Genomic DNA, 22,679 nt, shown 5'->3' with positions numbered 1-22,679 from the left:
CATCTTTAACAACCAGGAAGGATCAAGATTAGCTTCTAGGAACAAGGTCCTCAACTGTATCCCAAAGCTAATAAACAAAGAGAAGAATCAGTTTCTAAATGAAAAAATCACTAAGGAAGAGATTGAGAAAGCACTTTTCCAGATGAACCCGGACAAAGCCCCCGGACCTGATGGTTTCCCAGCTTCCTTCTACCAGCAAAGCTGGAAATTTATTGGTGATGAGGTCACTGACGCATTAGAAGGAATAACAAACTCTGGAAAAATCATAAAGGAGATAAACAATATATTTATAGCCCTAATACCAAAAAAAGACAAAGGTGAGTGCTTTGAAGACTTTAGACCTATAGCCCTCTGTAATGCACTATACAAACTACTAACAAAAGGAATTGCAAATAGATTACATAAGTTTCTTCCCAGACTGATTAGTGAGGAACAGACTGGTTTCGTGCTAGGCCACTCAATCTATGATGGAATCGCCATTGCCCAAGAAGCAATACACTCAATACAAACTAATAAAGAATCAAGTATGCTTATTAAGTTAGACATCAAAAAAGCCTACGATAATGTAGATTGGCATTTCTTATGCAAATGCCTAGAAGCCTTTGGCTTTGCAAAACAATGGATCAACCTTATTTATGAATGTATTTCCACACCCAATATGTCAATTCTTGTAAATGGATCCCCTACAGGTTTTTTCGTAATCTCTAAAGGGCTCAAGATAGGGGACCTTATATCTCCCTTTCTCTTCATTTTAATGGTTAAATCTCTGGGAAGATTGCTCAATAGGGCCAGGGAGAAGTTGTCTATCCAGGGCATCAAAATTACTAGTGGACTTGAAGCCACCATGCACCAATAATTTGTAGATGATACTATGCTCTTTGGACATAGTGACATGCTAGAAGCCAAGTCTATCAAACAAATTCTAGACATCTACTCATTAGCTTCTTGCCAAGAAATCAACACCCTAAAGTCAAATATATTCTGCTTCAACACAGAAGAAAAACTAGCAAATAATATAAGCAATGTCCTCAATTTTAATAAAGGTAATCTACCTTGCAAATACCTAGGTATACCCTTGGATAAGGGATGTAGATCCTCGAATTTATGGGACCAAATTCTAACAAAAAATATAAGAAGAATAGACACTTGGAAAGGAAGGTGTCTTTCCTCAGTTGGCAAGGCAACTATGATAAAATCAATTCTATCTGCCATGCCTATATACCAACTCTCCTATATTGACCTACCTATATCAAAAAACAAGGAACTGAACAAACATCTAAGGACCTTCTTTTGGCAAGGAGCCAATGAAAAATTCAAAATGCCCCTGGTGGCATTGGATAAAATCTATAAACCAAAAGAAAAAGGGGGGTTGGGGTTAAAAGACATAATTCTCCAGAGCAAAGCTCTAGGGGCAAAGTTGGTGTGGAGAATGTATAATAACCCCCATTTAAAGTGGGCTAAATTAGTTTATAACAAATACCTCCAAAATTTTGATCCAATCAGCATCTTTAGAATCTCTTCCCCCCCTAAGGGTTCAAGAATTTGGAATTTCATGATAAACTATAAGGAAATCATATCTAATAAGCTTACATAGAATCTAGGGAATGGAGAGAAAGCATTATTTTGAAAAAGATTCTTGGGAAGGCTACCCTGCAATAATTAGAGAACATAAATTCGATACTACCAAAAAAATCCTGGAGAGTCGGTGGGGAGATAAGGTTTTAGACTATATAGAGGAAATATCTGTCGATAGCATTAAAAGCTAGAAGTGGAAATCCTGAGGAAAATTAGATCTCCTACCTAATGAGTTAAAAGTACTGGAAGTCACATTGGCTTCAAGAAAAATCTCCTTTAGTCAAAAGGGGGGTGGATTAGCATGGGATGGATCTAAGAACAATAAATATAGAACAAAAGAAGGATACAATAAACTCATTAGAAATGGTCAAATCAAAGATACAGACATCCCACTTAAACTATCCTGGGATAAAAAATGTCTTCCCAAAGCTGGGTTATTTGCCTGGCTGGCACTACAGGATAGAATCCTGACAACTTCCACATTTAGGAGAATGGGTTTCGAGGGACCAAGTAGATGCCCTCTCTATGAGAAGATGGAGGAAACTACCAACCATCTATTGCTATCCTGTGACTACTCCCACAATTGTTGGGGCTGGCTTAAAAAGAAGATGAATTGGTACGCCCCCATCCCAGATTCAGTCGTGGCCATGTTCCAAGCATGGCCGATCAAAAACAAAAGCTGCATATATGAGGGTTTATGGGTTATAGCTCCTTCATTATTGATTTGGGAGATCCGGAAAGAAAGGAATAAGAGGATCTTTAAAGATGACAAGATGGACTAGCCTCAACTAACAAACAAGTTTGAGACAGCCATAATTGAATTAATCAACTGTCAATCTATGAAGGGTCATAAAAATTTGGAAATGACTGAATGGGATGGGAAAATGAGACTAAAATGGATTGGCCTAAAAATTCCCCCATATGTTGGAGATGGGCCATCCATCAACCAACAAAAATGAAAAGAGTACAAGTGGACTCCCATGGACAAGAGGATTAACTCTCATTGCGCTACCCCTTGAAGACCCAGAATTTTGTTTGATCTAGTGATATTTGGTTTCTACCACCCTCTTGTTATTTTGTTGTATAACTCTTTACTTCGGTGCGGTCTAGGTTATAGTATAATTGTTATAAAGGTCTTTCTAATCTATTAGTGTCTGTTATCGAGACTTAGTATGGGATTTTGGTATGGTCAGGGCCACTGATTAATATGGGCAAAACATGCTTCGTTCGGTGCTTATTTTTGGCTATGTCTGCTTCATTTTTTAATTCTGATTGGGTAGTATAGACAACTATGGTTTCCAGGCCTTTATTAATGGTCTAACTGTTGTTAAATGTAGGAATGATATTTCATTTGTTTAAAACTAAGAATTGTATAAGATGGGATTACCTATGATAGATGAAATACAAGGATTATATTCATATGAAGGTATATGCTCTGTATCTGTCATTTGTGGACGAGTGGTCTATGAATCATCTAAATTTTATAATTCTTCTAAAAAATGTCTTGGGATAAACTCTAGAATTAAATTGCCTGACTGGAGCATTTTCTGATTATCACTATAACATCCACTATACTATGGAGGTCCAACTTCCTCTATTCACCAATGTGTTGCTTGATCTCAGACTAACATATGCTAACATGGTAATTTAAGATGTATTGCAGATTTTCAAGTGCATGGTTTTGTGTTTTAGGGATGGTTGGTCTGTTTTGCAGGGCAAGGATACTAGGAAGGAATGATCGTATCTTTTAAGTCACACCCTAAGATCTAAATCAAAAGCGAATATAAAGCTTCCAAAACTTTCAAAATTCTACAGCATTTGTATAATTTTTTACGATTTTTATTTCAATGGCAAAATTGCCAAGCAATGTAAGGTAGAAATATCATCAAAGGATTCTGTATATTTTTCTAGGAAGTCAATCTTCCTCGGGCTAGACTGGAGGTTTTCTTGCCCACACCGAACCGAGATGTAAAATACTATAAATTAATAAAAGTCTTTCGGCCCTTGACCAATTACCTATCAAAAAAAGAAAATTAATAATATTGTTAATTTATTTATTTTTAATTATATATATGTTTATTTATTTGTATAATATAAAACTTTAAAAAGTGTAGATATAGATTCTAAATAATTTGTTAAATATTTATTGATTGGATTTGCAAAATAAATTTGAAAAGAAAATTTCAATATATTAAAGACTATGCTAATATACCTAAAACATTCCAAAAAATATATAAATATATTTCATTCAAATACAGTATTATATTATTTTATTATTTTATTATTTTTATCACCTTCCACAGCTATTGCCTAATTCAAATCTTATAGCAGCATACGAACAATACCGTGCAGCCCTAACCGTCCAAAAACTAATACTATGCCATCAATCGTCCCCTCTTCGGAGTTCTCGGCGTAGACCGATTCCCCAGGCTACACGTGTCACTTGTTAGAAAACTCCAAAGGCACAACGCTAACACAAATTTTAAAATATTACTGTACTCCTACATTATAAATTTGCCCGAAGCCCGGTCTTTGGCTTTCATCATCGTGTCAAGCACGCTGAGTTTACTTTTAGCCAATATTCCGGAAACCCTATATTCATCCTCTTCATCATGACAAGTACCATGTAACAACTCTGCTTCTTCGTAGAAATTACTTCCCCGTTGAAATCATTGTGTCGAACTCTATCATGTGTCGTCCAAAGGCTTTTCTAATGTAATAGAAAGAACGACGAATTTCCGGCTGATTTTTAAATTAGTATCAGGGGCAGCATATTGTAGGAATATGCTCTCACTACGGTAAATGAATGGGTTTAGGAAGGAGATAAATTGAAACGAAAGAGTAATACATACATGTTCCTTCTCAAATTCACGACTACTCGGAGTAAGGAAGAATGGCAAGCAGAGTGCTGTTGGCGCTCGATGGAGCCGATACACAATATTATCATTTCTCCGCAGTATTTGTTGGTGGGATGGGTATCTTCACTGATGCTTATGACTTGTTTTGCATCCCCATCATTTCCAATCTACTGGGTAGGATCTATTACAAGGATGATAATCATGGTCTGTTACCCAATCGTGTAAAGGGTTTTGTTGAAGGAATAGCTTTATTCGGAGCACTGGCAGGTCAACTGTTCTTCGGATGGCTTGGGGACAGAATGGGACGAAAGAAGGTCTATGGAATCACTCTCACGTTAATGGTCGTGAGTTCAATTGCTTCGGGCTTCTCAATCGGCAACTCCCGCGAGTCTGTACTGACGTGCTTATGCTTTTTCAGGTTCTGGTTAGGGTTTGGTATTGGCGGGGACTACCCACTGTCTGCAACAATCATGTCCGAATACGCAAACACCCGGACCAGAGGAGCTTTCATGGCTGCTGTATTTGGCATGCAGGGTCTTGGAATTGTTGTCGGAAGCACAGTTGAGATATTTGTGAGCCTTTCTCTTATGAAAGCCAACGCACAACCATCCCAGCTGCAGCAGGACTTTGTGTGGAGGATAATCCTAATGTTCGGAGCATTCCCTGCGGGCTTAACATTCTATAGGAGAATGAAAATCCCGGAGACAGCACGATACACAGCACTGGTGACTAGAAACGGCAGGCAGGCCGTTTTGGATATGTCTCGGGTCCTTCATTTGGAGATCGAAGAAGATGAAGAATGTGTTTCAAGTATGGAAACCCCACAGCCCAGGTTTGGTTTCTTTTCCAGGGATTTCATGAAGTATCATGGTGTACAGTTGCTAGGCACGGCATCCAGTTGGTTTTTCGTGGATCTTGCATTCTACAGCAGTAGTTTGTTTCAGAGGGATATTATATACCGCAGTAAAGGAGGGTTGATACCGTGCCATCAATTGAATCCAGTGCGTGAAGTCTTTTACAGTGCCAGAGCGCAACTGGTGATTGTCGCGATGGGAACTCTGCCGGGGTATGTATTCACCATTTTTCTCATAGATCGTATTGGTCGGCGTAAAATTCAATTTATTGGATTTTTCTTTATGTCGGCGTTTCTGTTTACCCTGGCCATTACCTACAATCAATGGGTTAATAAACTGCATACAGGTTTTCTAGTAATTTATTCCCTGACGTTTTTCTTTGCCAACTTTGGCCCCAATACAACAACTTTCATCGTGCCGGCGGAGTTATTTCCTGCTCGACTGCGATCAACGTGCCATGGAATTTCTGCTGCAGCTGGGAAAGCGGGCGCCATAATTGGAATTATAGCCTTCTTAGCAAAAGAACCTCAGAATAATTGCACACAGAGTGATCATGAAGGGCTTCGTGTGCCCTTGATTATTCTTGCACTGGCTGGCTGCTTGGGTTTCTTTTGCACCTTTTTAATACCAGAAACTATGCGCAGGTCTCTGGAAGAAAATGAAATAGAACCAACTCTATCTGACTTAGAAGTCGAATTCGGGCCTGGGTTTGCATCGAGGGACCATGGCAGAGTTCCAATAGAGCCATAGCGGAGAAGCATCTAAAATCCTGTTGCAGAAAACAAAGTCGTGTTAGCTAAAATAAATATTTGTCATGAATTATGCTATGTTTGTAGATCAGATAATAAAGTTTGTTGTAAATTTTAGAAAGAAATTTAGAAAGTTAGAAGACTCTACAGATTAAGATCGTCTGGAATTCTTTTTAAAAGCATTTTAGATTTTAGATTATTCGAGGTTTTAGATTATTCGAGATTTTAGTAATATATTTTGTTTTGTTTTGTTTTTATATTTAAAAGTATTTTTTTTAAGGAGAATTAGTATTGTTTGATTAGTTAAATCTAATAATCGATGTATATGGAGGAGGTGTTATTATATATTGTTACCATATGGCAGGCCCATCCACTTTTTTCTTATTTTAGTTGTCATCCTTTCATATTGTACCATTGGTTGGTTCATATTGTACCATTGGTTGGAAGGTTGTGTTGTTGTCAATGTAACAATGGGTTGATTTGTTTTTGTTTAGATGGCTATAAAGAAGTCAAGTCAATAAGAATGCAATCATAGATGTTATGTTGAATTATCAAGTATTTTCAATGTATTCTCACTCTATTTTAAGAATATTGATGTGTCATTATCTTTAAAGTTCATAGAAGCAAGGTGTATTATTTAAGTTTTCAAAAAGATTCTTGTTGTTCTTTTGTTCATCATATTATTTCATAATATAAGGCAAATTTAAAAATTATTTATGAATGTATTTTAAGTGTGATATTTGTAAAATCTAGTTGCATATGTAGTGATTAGGCTACAACATTGAAGATAAAGTGAAAACACACAATTACTTCACCCTATGTCAAATGGTGGCATTCGCATGCATTGAGTGAAATAATTATTTCATGTGATTTCATGAAGAGAGTTGCATGTAGATCTCCCTCATGATCACAGTAATAATTGTTTTTTGTTTCATTGTAAGGACATAACGTATTAAGTATGATAATGCCAAAAAGCATTACAAACTTGATATATTTTCATATATTTTTTAATTTTAGTATCTTTCATGTTTTTAATACTATCTTGTTATCTATAAATTTATACCTATGGATATCATATAAGAAGTTATGGTTAGTTTTTCCCATATTCTATCCCTATTTCATTTAGTCATATTGCTAGACTCTTACTTATTTAAGGATACTTAAATTATAATCATTTTGCATTAACATATGTAATTTTTGCTATTGAAAATGGTTAATTCATCTAGCAAATTGTCTTTCATCATTTTATTAGATTAGATTTATTTTTGTACTTTCATTTATATTCTTTTCATCGTGTTTTTAATAAATAGATTTAAGAACTTAACTTGAATATCCTTAAAGGAGAAAAAAATTTAATCTTACATTTTACCTTATAATTCATATTCCACACTGATAAGATTCCTATGCTTGATGCTCACACAAGAACAAGTCTATATGAGAGAGAAAATAGAACATGTCAATTTAGTTTATTGTATGCTTGATGGGATTTAAAATACAATGATTATTCATATCATTCAAGTTACATGAGTATGAGGTTTATTAGAAGATCCATTATAGCTATAAACACTCATGCATTAATTGTTATAAAAAGAGATGCCATCAAGCTACACCACCTCCACATCCTCTATAATGGATAATCAACTACCAACTAGAAACTTTATGTATTATAACAATGGAAGTCCATTGATACTCTTGTTGCTCCAATGAATTGGTATTGCACTCTAGTTAACCCTCTAAAATTAAAATTAATTTAGAGATTTACCAAAAATGAGTTAAGAACCATAGCTAAGCATTTGCAAGATGTAATGGACAAATGAACTATGCACAAAATTACTTAGTGTTTTCCTAAAGCTATGGATGGTGACATTTAATTACTAATTGTTAGAATAGTATATTTCACCTATTTTAAACTCTACTACCACATAAGATGTGAGGGTAATTCCTTCTTTTATCATTTTAATGAAACATATGATAAGATGTTCACATAAAAATAATTAATCACCATCAAGGTTGTTTCCTAGGAAGCAATTATAGAATTAACAATAATTTCAATTCTAGATAAGAATTTTTACATCCACATAGAAACTAGGTAATATGACCTTTAAATTTTATCTTAAATATTTTAAATCCAACATAGTTCTAATGATTCCATCCACTTAGGGTATCATCATTTTTTACAACTTGTGAGAAAATAGTACTTGAGTTGAGAATAACCTAAGTTAGATAGCTAGGACATTATTTTCTAGACCTTCATTACTAATGTTTCTAGAGGTTTCTCTTCCTATAGGTAAACCCATAATAGTGAGTCCAAAACTTGAGATATCACATTTTTGAACTTAGATGTAAGTGAAAATTTAAAATCACTTTTGTTCAAAGGTACATATAAAATTACCTTCATTCAAAGATGGACCTTCAATTGAAGATTTAAAATGTGAAAAAAAAAACCTTCAAATGAAAGTGTAGAGGTAATTTTTGGAAAACTAGAAATTACCTTCATTTGAAGGTTTTCTTACAAATTTGTGGAATGAGATACCTTTGAATGAAAAGTGACCAAGTTCCACTTAGGACTTAGAATTTATTCAAAAAATATTTTCAACCTTGTGTTAGACTAGCAAATGGAATGAATATGAAGAGATAATTTGTAAGATCGAAGCACCTGAAATAAGTTTTCCAATGTGTATAATTTTGAATATATTTAGTTTGATTATTGTATTAATTTTTCATATTCTTCTGAAGATAGGTTTTTTACAAGTCGTCAAGATTTTTATTCCACACACATGAAAAAATAGTTTTAAAAAAAATAGTAAAAAGAAATGTTGTGTTATCAAAGCAACCTATGTTTGAATTATAGTTTTTTTACTAAGGAAAAAATGGGTTTTACAGGGACCCAAAACCACCAAGATATATACAGAAGATTAAAACATAAAGTAACCTAAGAAAGAAATGTTGCCAGACAACAAAAGACAAAAACCAACTGCAACAAAACAAAAGCCAGCGAAAAGCCAACTCTGAAAAAATACTCCTAATCTAAAGTCTTCATAGTTTGCACCGCCTCGACTTCAAGGTTCCGCATGTCCTTACCAACTTTCTTCAGGTCTTGAATCTCTAAAGGCATGGCTCTGGCTTTCCTCTTCAACTAGCTCTAGTTCTTTTGGAAGAACCAGAGTCCTATTTTTTTCTCTTTGTCTACCTCCAAATCCTCGAACAGGGTACCCTGTTGGCTATTCTCCAATTTATCAACTATTATATCTAGGGTAGAAACTTGCCTTGATGTTGTGATATGTAGTGGTAGGAGAGGTAGGTAATTAAAGAAAATTTGTAATGTTTGCATCATATTAAAAATTAGATAATTTTAGTTATTTTAATAATAGTAGTAAGTCAATTACAAAACCTAAGCAGTCAAAAGGTGGAAAAAAAACTCAAAATTGTTGTACAAAAAACATTAAAGAATGCTAGCAAATTGCGTAAACAACTACATATTATGCTTGTGTCTAGAAATATTGTCTTTCAAAAGTCTAAGTCACCAAGGAAAGATAAAACATATACATATAAAAGACTGAAAAAATCCTTGTGAAGTTTCATTTAGACCTCATCATTAATCACTTGGCTTTGTGCTTGAAGAAGAATCCTCTCCAAGTACCTTTGCCCTATTCTTTGATTCAATCAAGACTCTTATCTCGCGTCTTTGTTTTACTTAGGGTCATTAGTCAACCCTTAGTGGAAGAAAGGATTTTTGATCATCATTCCAAGGTATAAATTCTACCCAACTTGGTCATTACCTTGCTTGGGGGTTCATCAAAATTTGCCACCTGCGATCCTCATCCAAGGACTGAGGTGCAAACCTAATCAAATCTGGGTCCTAATCCAAAGACCCTATCAATCAACAAAATCCATTTTCATCAAATTCAAACCCTAAAATCCAAGAGCCTGTCCTCTCATCAAAAAATTTCATCCTTCAATATTTTCTAAGGTTATTCTTGTATGGTCACAACTCGATCTCAAAATAAAAAGATGGCTAAACAACAATATGGTATGTCGGACCTTAGTGTCTTATATGAAGATCCTACACAAAGTGTGCAACCTAGCATCCAAATTCAAACACAAAATCCTAATATGGCTGACCAAGATGAACTCTTTCCGGAAGTGTAAACTTTCCTAGCAGACTCCTATAATCAAGAGATGTTGGAGAAATTTATCCAACACAATCCTACTGTGCTTCTAAAAACCCTCCTTGAAAATGGAGCTCAACTCCCACCTGATTTTGATAAATCCACCCATGGTCAAGAACCATAAGGAGACCTTCCTCCCACTCATACCGCCGCACCTATTATTCAAACTCAATCAATTGCGGCCCCGCCAATCATTCAACCCCAATCAATAGTACTTGCGGCACCTCCCCCCGTGGTCTCCATTCCACCCCCTTCCTCCTTACCATCTATACCACTATCAAATCCAATCTCATCTATTCTCCAACATGCCTCTATACCATCTTCTTCTACTCAACCATATATTTCAATTCCACAAACCTCCATTCCAGTCAACAATGTCGCTAGCTTCATTCGGGATGCACTTAATCCTATCACAATAGTTTGTGGGTCGCAACTGACCAACACTCAAATCCCTACGACGTCAGTCATCAAATCTCACATCCTCGCTTCCTCATCATATCAATACATTAGTGGTGGTGCACCTTCCATGACTCATCCGATTTTAGGGGCAAACACAATCCACCATTTCTAAAATCCACAACAAGACCTCATTAAAGAAATTTGGGACATGAAAAACATCATCAAGGACATGAAATAAGGGACTAACAAAAGGAAACCTTACTCCTTTGATGAATTTTTTCCTTGTGCTTATGACCCATCTATATAAGTTGCACCTTACCCCCCAGGGTTTGAGATCCCTAAGTTCACCAATTATGAGGGCAAAGGGGACCCCCGTGACCATGTCCGGGAATTTCACATCCTATATCAAGAAGTCTCCTATAGTGACCTATACCTTCGAAGACTCTTCCCTAAGAGTCTCACGAGAGATGCCCTGGCATGGTTCTCATCCTTACTAAGAGGTTCTATTATCTCCCAGACTTGGCGGAGAAGTTTATGGCTCACTATACCTAAAACATGGCTAATAATATTTCCATGATGGACCTGTGTAACACAAAGCAAAGGACCGGAGAGACTTTCGCTAACTTCTTACAAAGATGGAGACACCTCATCAAGAAATTCCAATGGGACATGCTAGAACAACACCAAATTGAATTATTTCAAACAACATTGGTGCCTAAACTATCAAGGCCTCTCACATCTTAATGTATTAAATCTTTCCAAAACTTGAATGATAAGGGCCTAGCCCTTGAACGTGTCTTGTTAGAGGAAGGAACCTTAAAGAAATACCAAAGATCAAGTCAAAATTCTTCCTCTTATCATAATGATAAACCAAAATTATGGTCCAAGAACAAGAACGTAGTCAATGACGGTGTAACTGATGCAAAACGGGTCCAGACCATGGCCACTCCTCCAAAACCCACCCCCACCAATCGCCAATTCGATAATCAAAATAATCAAAATCAATCCCAAAAGACTCATAACAATGTCTCAATCCAAGGGTGACCACTCCGATCCAACAACAGGACTCCAAGAGACTTCACTCCTCTTGTTGAGCCATTTGAAGTGGCATTTAGATGGGTTGGTGCTTGGGATAGACAAGCCTAGTCTATGCTCTTGGGTCCTTTCCTTGGATCACCTGGTGTTCTCCTCACACCCTAGGGTCTCTAGGACTTCCTTTGCTTGAGGAATCCCCTAACCTTGCCCAATCCACCCACCAATGAGTTTCTATGCTACTCCTAAGGTCTCACCTACTCATGAGACACAAAACCCCTTACTATGGCTAATAAGGGCTAATCTTGTTCCACACCTACCAAGGTCTTAGCAAGGTTGTTTTAGGTCTATTTTATGGTCTATCCACCCATTCATGAGCCCTCAAGAGGTTTCAAGATTCTAACCCCTTACCGATTTCACCATTTTGTGTTTCTCCTACAAAATAGGGCAACAAGGATTAGGACCAATCAGGCCTCCTAACCGGTCTTTTAGGGCTCCCTCTCACAAACGATGCACAAACAACCCAAACTCCCAAAATGGACTGCCATTCATTTGGAAAGGGCTCAAGGATTTCTCTAGTTTTGGGCCTCCAAGTGGCCGTATAGTGCCTTGGGCAAATTTTGAGGTTTTTAAGGGTTTTGTGAGGGTTTTGTGAGGGTTTTTAGGGTCTACGTCACAATGAATTTTTTGTTTTTTAGCCACCTTTTATGAATTGGTGAAGAATTATCCTTCAAACCAGTGGTGCTTCACACACTCCTTTACACCTCCTCCAAAGGGTGCATACTCCTCTGTTCAACATTGCTCTCCAAGACCTCTGCAACAGTAACCATTCCTAACTGGGCACTATCCAGTCTCGCCTAGGAATGGGTCTCCAATTGGCTTCCTTGCATTTTCAAGGGCCCTTCTTGCTTGGGAATATATTACATTGTCTTCACTTCGAGTCCCCATGGTTTCATGGTATTTCCACAACGGGGAATGGAGTTAGGACTTCATTTACTCAAACCAGTCCAAAACTAGACAGTAAGACTGCAACTCACAAATTATTTACAAACACACTTAACCGGTAAACAAAAAGATAATCTAAACACTCAAAATGAAGATACATACACCAAAGAAGACATTTCACATAGGTTTTCTCACAAATCAATCCATTAGTTTGCTCGGTAACTTCTTTCAAACTATCTGGTAACACAAAAACAGTCAGAGTCAAGCTCTTCTTGCTTGGGCCATACAATCTCTGACATCCAACCATTTCACTTAGGGTTTGTAACATCTTATACTACCCATACCTCAGTCAGTGTGCCACATTTATGGTTGTCCATGCCAACCTAAGGATTTTGAACATTATGGTGGAAAAGTTGCTTGACAACTTTTAAAAGTTGTCATGCAACTTTTGAGCAACTTTCCCAATGTTGCTCTTCATGACTCCTAGACCCACAATGAGCCAACCTAAGGACACCACCATGATATGAAGGACCCCTAAACACCTCTAGGACACACATACACTCCATTTTCAAGAAAATCACAATCTTGACTTATGACCCCTAAGATCTCCTCTAGGACCCTACCTAGGACCTATGAGCACATGGCTCATTATTCTATGTACAATGGCTTCTAAAGAAGCATAAAACCAACAAGAAAAAGAAAGAGAAGGAGTCTGGAAAGGTGCTCCTGCACCATACTCCCCCTCTGCACACAAATAAGAAATAGAAGAAGAGATGAGAGTCGGGTCTATTCCAAGTGTCTTGAAACTACTTTCCTCCACCCATGTAGCTTCAGATACTAGTCGACCTACCCATTTCACTAAGTGCTCCATGTAGACCTGGTGTCTAGTAGAATTTTTCACCCTTGACTCCAAGATCTCCTCTTCTTTAGGCTTCTTCACTTGAGGTAAGTTATTTACATCCAAGTCTTGTAATACCTTAGCTTGGTTCTCAATCTACCCTGCTATCTCTCCCTTGTACATTACCAGATCAGCAACATTAAAGACTGGTGAAATGGCTAATTCTGAAGGTAAATCAACATTATAGGTGTTCTCACCATATTTTTCTAGAATTTGACAAGGTCCTGCCCTCTTCATCTGTAGTTTTGTAGGCTTACCACTTTGCATTCTGGCTTTGTTCAAATGTACCATCACATAGTCACCCACCTTGAGCTGAACTTCTCTCCTTTTCTCATCCACTTTAGCTTTCAGTTTTTGAGTGGATTCAAGGATGGCCTTCTTAACTTGCTCTTGAACTTCCTCGATGGTTTGGGTGAAGTCTTCTGCTTGCCCACTCTTCATTTCCAAACTACTGAGATCTCTCAACTCACATACTCCCCTTGGATGTCTATCATACACAACCTTAAAAGGACTTTTACCAGTGGTCCTATTCACACTATAATTATATGCACACTCTACTTGAGGAATGATAAGGTCCCATGTTTGACCATACTCCTTAGTTAGACACCTCAACAAATTGCCTAACACTCTATTGATGACTTCAGTTTAACCCTCTATTTGTGAATGGTAAGTTGAGCTAAATGACAAGTTAGTTCCTAGTCTCCTCCATAATGTTTTCCAAAAATGACCCATGAACTTGCTATCCCTGTCTAAAACAATGCTTAAAGGGAGTCCATGAATCCTAACAATCTCTTTGAAGAAGAGATGTGCAACATAGCTAGCATCATGTGTAGTCTTGCATGGTATGAAATGACTCATCTTGGAAAATCTATCTACTACTACATAGATGTTGTCCATACCTGTTTTAGTCTTGGGAAGTCCTACTACAAAGTCCATCCTTATACATTCCCAAGGTCTATTAGGAACCGGTAATGGTTGATAAAGACCAGCATTGCTTGATCCTCCCTTTTCTCTTTGACACACTCCACATTTCTCTACATACCTCTTTACATCTCTTGGAAACTTTGGCCAATAGTAGTACCTCTGTACTAAATCCAAGGTCTTGTTGACTCCAAAGTGTCCACTTAAATTGCCATTATTTTTTTCTTGGATGAGGTTCTCCCTCATAGATCCTCTAGGTACACACAACTGGTTACCCTTGAACAAGAGACCATTTTGGAGAGTTTAATCTGCATACTCACCATGGAAATGGTTCTCAAACTCTTTGCAAACCTTGTAAGCTGATGAGAAGTCTTCATCTCCTTCATAGAGGTCTTTGAAACCTTCTATGCCTATGCTCTACAACTGTAATTCTTGAACTGTCAACAACTTCCTGCTTAAGGCATCTGCCACCTTATTAAGTTGCCCCTTCTTATGCTTGATGGTGAAGGTGAAGGATTGGAGGTATTCCATCCATTTCAGATGTCTATTGCTTAGTTTCTCTTGAGTGTTCATGTAACTCAATGCCTGGTTGTCTGTGAACACTACAAATTCCTTTGGGAGTAGGTAATGCCTCCATTTCTTTAGTGACTGCACTAATGCATACAACTCTAGGTCATAGGCTGAGTATTTCTTCTTTGCTTCATTAAGCTTCTCACTAAAAAATGCCACAGGTATTCCCTCTTGACTCAATACACCCCCTACTACAATTCCACTTGCATCACACTCCAAAGTGAATAGCTTATCAAACGTAGGTAGGAGAAGGATAGGTTTTGTGGCTACTTCCTGTTTCAATAATTGAAATGCTTTGTCAGCCTACTCAGTCCATATAAACTTAGTTTTAAGACCTCCTTTTATGGTGTCAAGGACTAGTGCACATATGCCACTGAAGTTCCTCACAAACTTCCTATAGAATTGAGCTAATCCATGGAAACTTCTAACCTCAGTCCCTGTTTCAGGTGCAGGCCAATTCGAGATTGCCTCCACTTTGCTCGGATCCATCTTCAAGGTTCCTTTAGACACCACAAATCCTATGTAGACCAGCTCTTTCTTCAAGAAGTCACACTTCTCTAGGTTTATGGATAGCTTCTCCTCATGCAACTTCTCTAAGACTAACCTCAATTGCTCAAGGTGCTCCTCTTTGGTTCTGTTATATATGAGAATGTCATCTAGGTACACAACCACAAATCTGCCTGTGAAATCCTTCAACACTTCATTCATCAACCTCATGAAGGTGCTTGGAGCATTAGTAAGCCCAAATGGCATCACAAGCCATTCATACAACCCCTCTATGGTCTTAAAAGCAATTTTCCACTCATCATCCTCCTTAATTCTTATCTGGTGATAACCACTTTTAAGATCTAGCTTGGTGAAATACATAGCCCCTCCTAAACAGTCCATTAGATCCTCTATTCTAGGAATAGGAAACCTATACCTTATGGTAATCTTATTGATTTCTCTTGAGTCAGTGCAAAGTCTCCACTTACCTCCTTTCTTGGATGCTAGCACTACCGGAACTGCACATGGGCTGATGCTTTTCTTAACTAACCCTTGGTCCAATAACTCCTACACTTGCATTGCTACTTCCTTATTCTGATCAGTTGTAAGCTTATATGTAGCCTTGTTAGGTAAGGATGCACCAGGAACAAAGTCTATTTGATGGCTAATAGACCTTCTAGGTGGGAGAGTTGCAAGTGCTCCATCACTTACTATGTCCTCATACTTTTGCAACATTTGTTTTACCTCCTTAGGTACCTCTATCTGCAACTTACTCTCCTCCTCTTTAGGCTTTACAAAAATGGCACATCCCACTATCTTCTCCTCATGCAGTAAGTGTAATAACTCTTTACCAGTGTTCAACAAGACACTAGGTGTTCTTAAGCTTCCTTCATCATCCTCTGTCAAAGACTGAAACTTGAAGGTTTTGTCATCCTTCTTAAAGAAATGGAGTTCTCTCCTCCATCATAGATCATCTTCCTATCAAATTGTCAGGGTCTTCCTAGCAGTAGATGACAAGCATCCATGGGCAACACATCACAAAGAATCTTATCCTTATATCCTCCAATAGCAAACTCTACCCAAGTCTGTTCATTGACAAGCACACTTTGTCCTTTGTTCAACCAAGTCACCTTGTCAGCATTAGTGTGGGGTATTCTTGTGAGTTTCAACTTCCTAACTGCCTCTTCTGATATGATGTTGTCAGTTGAGCCTGAATCAACTATCACCTTGCACACTTTACCAAGAACTTTGCATCTCACCCTAAACAATGCTCTTCTATGTTTGGGTTCTTCCTTAATCGGCTGTCTGATCAAAATCCTATTGAACATCAAATTATCACCAATTTCTGATTCAATCTAGGCCACATCCGGTGTCTTGCTGCTTGAAGAGTCTTCATGTGCATATGCAACCCTCTTTCCACTATTTGATGATGTAGGCTTGTCAGGGCATCTATATGTCGGGTGTCCTAATTGTCTACAATTATAACATTTCATAGTTGCAAAGTAGGAACTACCTCTATCGGTACCTCTGCCCCTTTTTGAACCACCTTGTGCACCTCTTCCTCTAGTTTGGCCTCCTTTGGGATTGGTTTCACTGCCATCCTCAGTCAACTTGGCTTCTTATTGGTTCCTTTGCTCATTTGCTTTGCTTTGGTAACCACCTCAGTGATTCACTTGGTCTCTACCTCTACCTCTACCCCTGTTATTGGAGTCTCCTTTCCTTTTGTTCCTCTCTTCTACCTTGATAGCAAGTTGATGACACTTTTGAACAGTAGTAGGAGTCCATAGGCTTATCTCCTCTTGTATGTTCCACTTTAGGCCGCTTAGATACCTAGCCACCTTAATAGATTCATCTTCTTGGACTTTGGATCTGAGACATAGCTTTTGAAATTCTTTGGTGTAGGAGGTCACATCAAGATCCTTCTACTTCAATCCTTGTCTCTTCTTATGAAGTTGGACTTCATAATCCTCTGGTAAGTAGTTCTCTTTGATCTTACCCACCATAGCTTTCCAATTTGCAATAGGTAGCTTTCCCATACTAACTCTCTCTTCTTGCAGGTACTTCCACCATGTCAAAGTTGCTCCCCTTAATCTTGATTTAGAAACTTTAACCTTTTGAGCCTATGTCACTCCCTCACACTCAAAGTGGTTTTCCATGCCCTCAATCCATTCCATAACAGTGTCTATGTCCATTCTTCCACTGAAATGTGGCAATCCTTCAAAAGCTTTGGTGTTCAAAGCCTTGATAGCCTTTACAAATGGTTCTTCATTGAACAAGGGATCTAGTTCAGGGATAATGTCATCTATGTCTATAGTCTTCTTGCCTTTACCCTTGGTGTCTTCATCCCGAGGTCCTTGTGTCCTCTGATCCACCACTTCCTGTAGTTTATCCCTTATCTCACTCATAGCTTCTTCAAGGAGTCTATTCTTCTCATTTTGTTCTTCCACCTCTCTATCCAACTCTACATTAGTGACCATTCTTCTCTCCCCTACCAATTCACCAGTATATAGAGACATACACAGTCCAACAAATCTTTTACTCACTCTGATACCAATCTGATGGGTTGGTGCTTGGGATAGACTAGCCTAGTCTATGCTCTTGGCTCCTTTCCTTGGATCACCTGGTGTTCCCCTCACACCTTAGGATCTCCAGGACTTCCTTTGCTTGAGGAATCCCTTGACCTTTCCCAATCCACCCACCAATGAGTTTTTATGCTGCTCCTAAGGTCTCACCTACTCATGAGACTCAAAACCCCTTACTATGGATAATAAGGGCTAATCTTGTTCCAAACCTACCAAGGTCTTAGCAAGGTTTTTTTAGGTCTATTTCATGGTCTATCCACCCATTCATGATCCCTCAAGAGGTTTCAAGATTCTAACCCCTTACCGATTTCACCATTTTGTGTTTTTCCTACAAAATCGGGCTACAAGGATTAGGACCAATTAGGCCTCCTAACTGGTCTTTTAGGGCTCCCTCTCACAAACGATGCACAAACAACCCAAACTCCCAAAATGGACTGCCATTCATTTGGCAAGGGCTTAAGGATTTCTCTAGTTTTGGGCCTCCAACTGGTCGTACACTACCTCGAGCAAATTTTGAGGTTTTTAAGGGTTTTGTGAGGGTTTTTAGGGTATGTCGGGGTCACAGTGAATGCTTTTTTTTTTAGCCACCTTGTCTAAATTGGTGAAGACTTCTCCTTCAAACTAGTGGTGCTTCACACACTCCTTTACACCTCCTCCAAAGGGTGCATACTCCTCTATTCAACCTTGCTCTCCAAGACCTCTGCAACAGTAACCATTCCTAACCGGGCACTGTCCAGTCTCACCTAGGAATGGGTCTCCAATGGGCTTCCTTGAATTTTCAAGGGCCCTTCTTGCTTGGGACTATATTACATTGTCTTCACTTCCAGTCCCCATGGTTTCGTGGTGGTTCCACAACGAGGAATGGAGTTAGGACTTCATTTACTCAAACCGGTCCAAAAATGGACAGTAAGACTGCAACTCACAAATTATTTACAAACACACTCAATCAGTAAACAAAAAGATAATCTAAACACTCACAATGAATATACATACACCAAAGAAGACATTTCACACAGTTTTTCTCACAAATCAATCCATTAGTTTGCTCGGTAACTTCTTTCAAACTGTCTGGTAACACAAAAATAGTCACAGTCAAGCTCTTCTTGCTTGGGCCGTACAATCTCTGACATCCAACCATTTCACTTAGGGTTTGTAACATCTTATATTACCCATACCTCAGTCAGTGTGCCACATTTAGGTTTGTCCATGCCAACCTAAGGATTTTGAACATTATGGTGGAAAAGTTGCTTGACAACTTTTAAAAGTTGTCATGCAACTTTTGAGCAACTTTCCCAATGTTGCTCTTCATGACTCCTAGACCAACAATGGGCCAACCTAAGGACACAACCATGATATGAAGGACCCCTAAACACCTCCAGGACACACATACACTCCATTTTCAAGAAAATCACAATCTTGACTTATGACCCCTAAGATCTCCTCTAGGACCCTACCTAGGACCTATGAGCACATGGCTCATTATTTTATGTACAATGGCTTCTAAAGAAGCATAAAACCAACAAGACAAAGAAAGAGAAGGAGTCTGGAAGGGTGCTCCTGCACCATGTTTCAAAAGCTTGTTCAAGTAGGCACAGTGGTTTTCCCGATTACTCGCTCGTTTGATCCCAATCAACCCAAACCTATGTGGTATAATGAGAATGAATATTGTGAGTATCATCGCATCAAGGGACATGACACACGAAAATGCATGAAGCTTAAAATCTACATACAAGATCTCATTGATAGGGGTGAAATTGAAGTAGCAAATGCAAAACCTGGTAATAACAATGACAAACTCAAAATGTACCAGGAACCCTTTCTAAAACATGATAAAGGAAAAGGCTCATCATCTAACATGGTAAACTATGACTACACTAATCACATAACCGGCTTTGACTCTTTAGCAGGTCGCATTGAGCCCGCAGACAATCATGTCAATATCATAACTATCCAAGGAGTTAACCCTCCCCCTCCCCAAAGCAAACCTAACCCTGCTAGGATAGTCATTCAAGGTGCTACACCTTCCTCCTTCTACTCTCAAAATGACTGCAATGTAACTACGCGTCGAGGTAGAGTCATCGTGCAAGGAGCTCCTCCCCCACCATACCCTCCCCCCATGTCTTTCACCCACTGATATGACCTCCTTGACCAACTTGGAAAGACCCCCCCATAGATCTCCATCCTAGAACTTCTCAAGACTTCCCCTATCCATAAAGAAATTTTGGAACAAGCCCTCTTAAAGTCTTGCGTTCTTGATAATATCAATGCTACCCAATTTCAAGCTCTCATAGGAAACCTTGTCGTCCAACAACACCTTGTGTTCACTTCCAATGATGCTCCTATAGATGAATACCATAATAAACCTTTGCACATTGAAGCCCTTATCTAGAAGCACAAGGTCAAACATATTTTGATAGATGGTGGATCCGGACTCAATTTGTGTATATACAAGCTAATAAAATAATTGGGACTTTCTAAGGACCTGGTAGATACATCAGGAAAGATCACAATAAAAGCATATGATGATGCAGAAAGAGTTTCAAAGTGCATGATCACCTTACCTCTTCAAGTGGTCCATGTCACAATTGAAACCCCTTGCCAAGTACTAGATCTTGATCTCCCCTACAACATCCTTCTCGTTCGGCCATGGATTCACTCCTTGCAACCCGTACCCTCCACTTATCACCAATGCATCAAATTTCCCTTCAATGGAAGAGAGATCACTATCAAAGGTGATCCACAACCTTTTCAATATTGCAAGCTCTTAGAGGGGAAACATCCATATCATTGCCCACTAAATAGACCCTCACTAACTCCTCCACCTGACACATCAAATGTTGGCTCCACCTCATCCAAAGTAGACCCACAAATCAAGATCCTGGATAATGGTTGTAGAGAATACAAATTGGAAGATGTCTTATTAATAGGCAACCTCCCCTTATCTCCTAAGTCATTTGGCAAACTAAAAGAACTCAAAAAAGATCAAAAACCGATTATACAATGCAAAGATACCACCTTCCAGTAATGGGGCCCACTTGATGAGGAAATCCTTGACACAAATGTCTCTTCATGGTTGTACTGGGAAGAAGATGAAGACCCAGCAAAAATACCTAAATAAATGTATCCAAAAGCATCAGCTATAGTGGAAAAAATGGGTTACAAAGGACACGAATTGGGACCAAAGGAAAAAGGAAGAAAAGAACCCATAAATCCTATCTCCTACAAGTACAACAGAGGCTTGGGGTACACCCCGATGCCTAAGATTACTATCGTTGGTGCCCCTTCAAGTCCTTCTTTGGATATCAAAAACTCTGACAAAGAGGAGTTCCATGAAATACCTTATGAATACGAAAATGACATCTTCTTTGACACTCATGTCAATTCCATCACCCCCATAACCCCTCCCATTTCACAAGAGCAACATCTTGTCCATCCTGAACTCATAGACTAGGGCCAATGAGACAAACCCACTTTAGGCACATATGCTAATGATAACGCTCTCATTACTCTCCTGACTACACAAAATTTGGAAGACTGCAATAGGATACACAGTATTCAACTACATGAAAAAGGATACTTTGGTAGTTAGGTCAATGCCCTTAGCCACAAAAAAGATAATAAAAAGAAAAAACATGACTCCCTAGGTGAAAACCTCTCCGAGGCACCTTTGGATGAGAAAAAAGAAAAAACAAAGGGTGTATCCGAAAGTGAAATCCTGGAAAAGGCACTTGAGGATGAGGGACTTGACCTCTGTACCATTGGTTTATCTTCCACAAGACAGGTCATATTTGTTAATATAAGAAATAGACAGTATCAATATGGGCACTCAAGACATTCCAAAAAACATGCTTATTGCAAAGTCCCTCATAGAGCAAGAGAAATAGGACTTCATCAACTTCCTCATAGAGGCAAAAATAAATTTTGCATGGTCTTATGTTGATATGCCAGGTCTAGATCCCGACTTGGTGGTTCATAATCTCGTTGTCCGCCTAGATTCAAAACCTATAAAACAAAAGTTGCACAAAATACATCCACATATTACACTCCTCATCAAGGCACAACTCCAAAAAATGTTAGACGCGGAATTAATCAAACCAATCGACTACATTGAATGGGTATTCAACATTGTACCTGTCGTCAAACCCACTGGGGGCATCCACGTCTGTACTGATTTCTGAGATCTAAACAAGCCTTGTCCTAACGATGATTTCCTGCTCCCCAAAATAGATATGATTGTGGACCTTACAGTAGGGCATGAGATGCTATCACTTATGGATGGATTTTCTAGAAATAATCAAATCAAGATTACAGATGAAGATCAACATAAAACTGCATTCACAACACCATGAGGGACTTTCTGTTACTGGGTCATGCCTTTTGGCCTCAAAAATGCTAGAGCCACATATCAACGTGCCATGAAAATATTTTTTCATGAACTCTTGCATAAAATTATGGAGGACTATGTGGATGATCTGCTAAGAAAATCAAAGACAAGACAAGAGCACATCCCTATCTTTAATCAGATCTTTGAAAGATTGGAAAAATAAAAATTGTGCCTCAACCCTAAGAAGTGTGTTTTTGGTATCACATCGAGAAAATTACTACGTTTCATTGTTTGTCGCAGAGGCATCGAGGTTGATC

The 22,679-nt window shown here is 38.4% G+C and overlaps 1 protein-coding gene across 1 annotated transcript; it reads left to right on the top strand.

Annotated features, from left to right (window-relative positions):
* The first annotated feature begins 4,468 nt into the window (after positions 1–4,468).
* Positions 4,469–6,037, top strand: LOC131875272 (inorganic phosphate transporter 1-2-like). Its single transcript, XM_059219348.1, has one exon. It carries the CDS (start codon positions 4,469–4,471, stop codon positions 6,035–6,037), a length of 1,569 nt encoding a protein of 522 aa, XP_059075331.1.
* The last annotated feature ends 16,642 nt before the right edge of the window (positions 6,038–22,679 follow it).

The sequence above is a fragment of the Cryptomeria japonica genome, chromosome 4 (assembly GCF_030272615.1).
Source record: "Cryptomeria japonica chromosome 4, Sugi_1.0, whole genome shotgun sequence".
Lineage (NCBI taxonomy): Eukaryota > Viridiplantae > Streptophyta > Pinopsida > Cupressales > Cupressaceae > Cryptomeria > Cryptomeria japonica.
The sequence above is the reverse complement of the archived record's forward strand: the minus strand, read 5'-3'. Positions and strand labels throughout refer to the sequence as shown.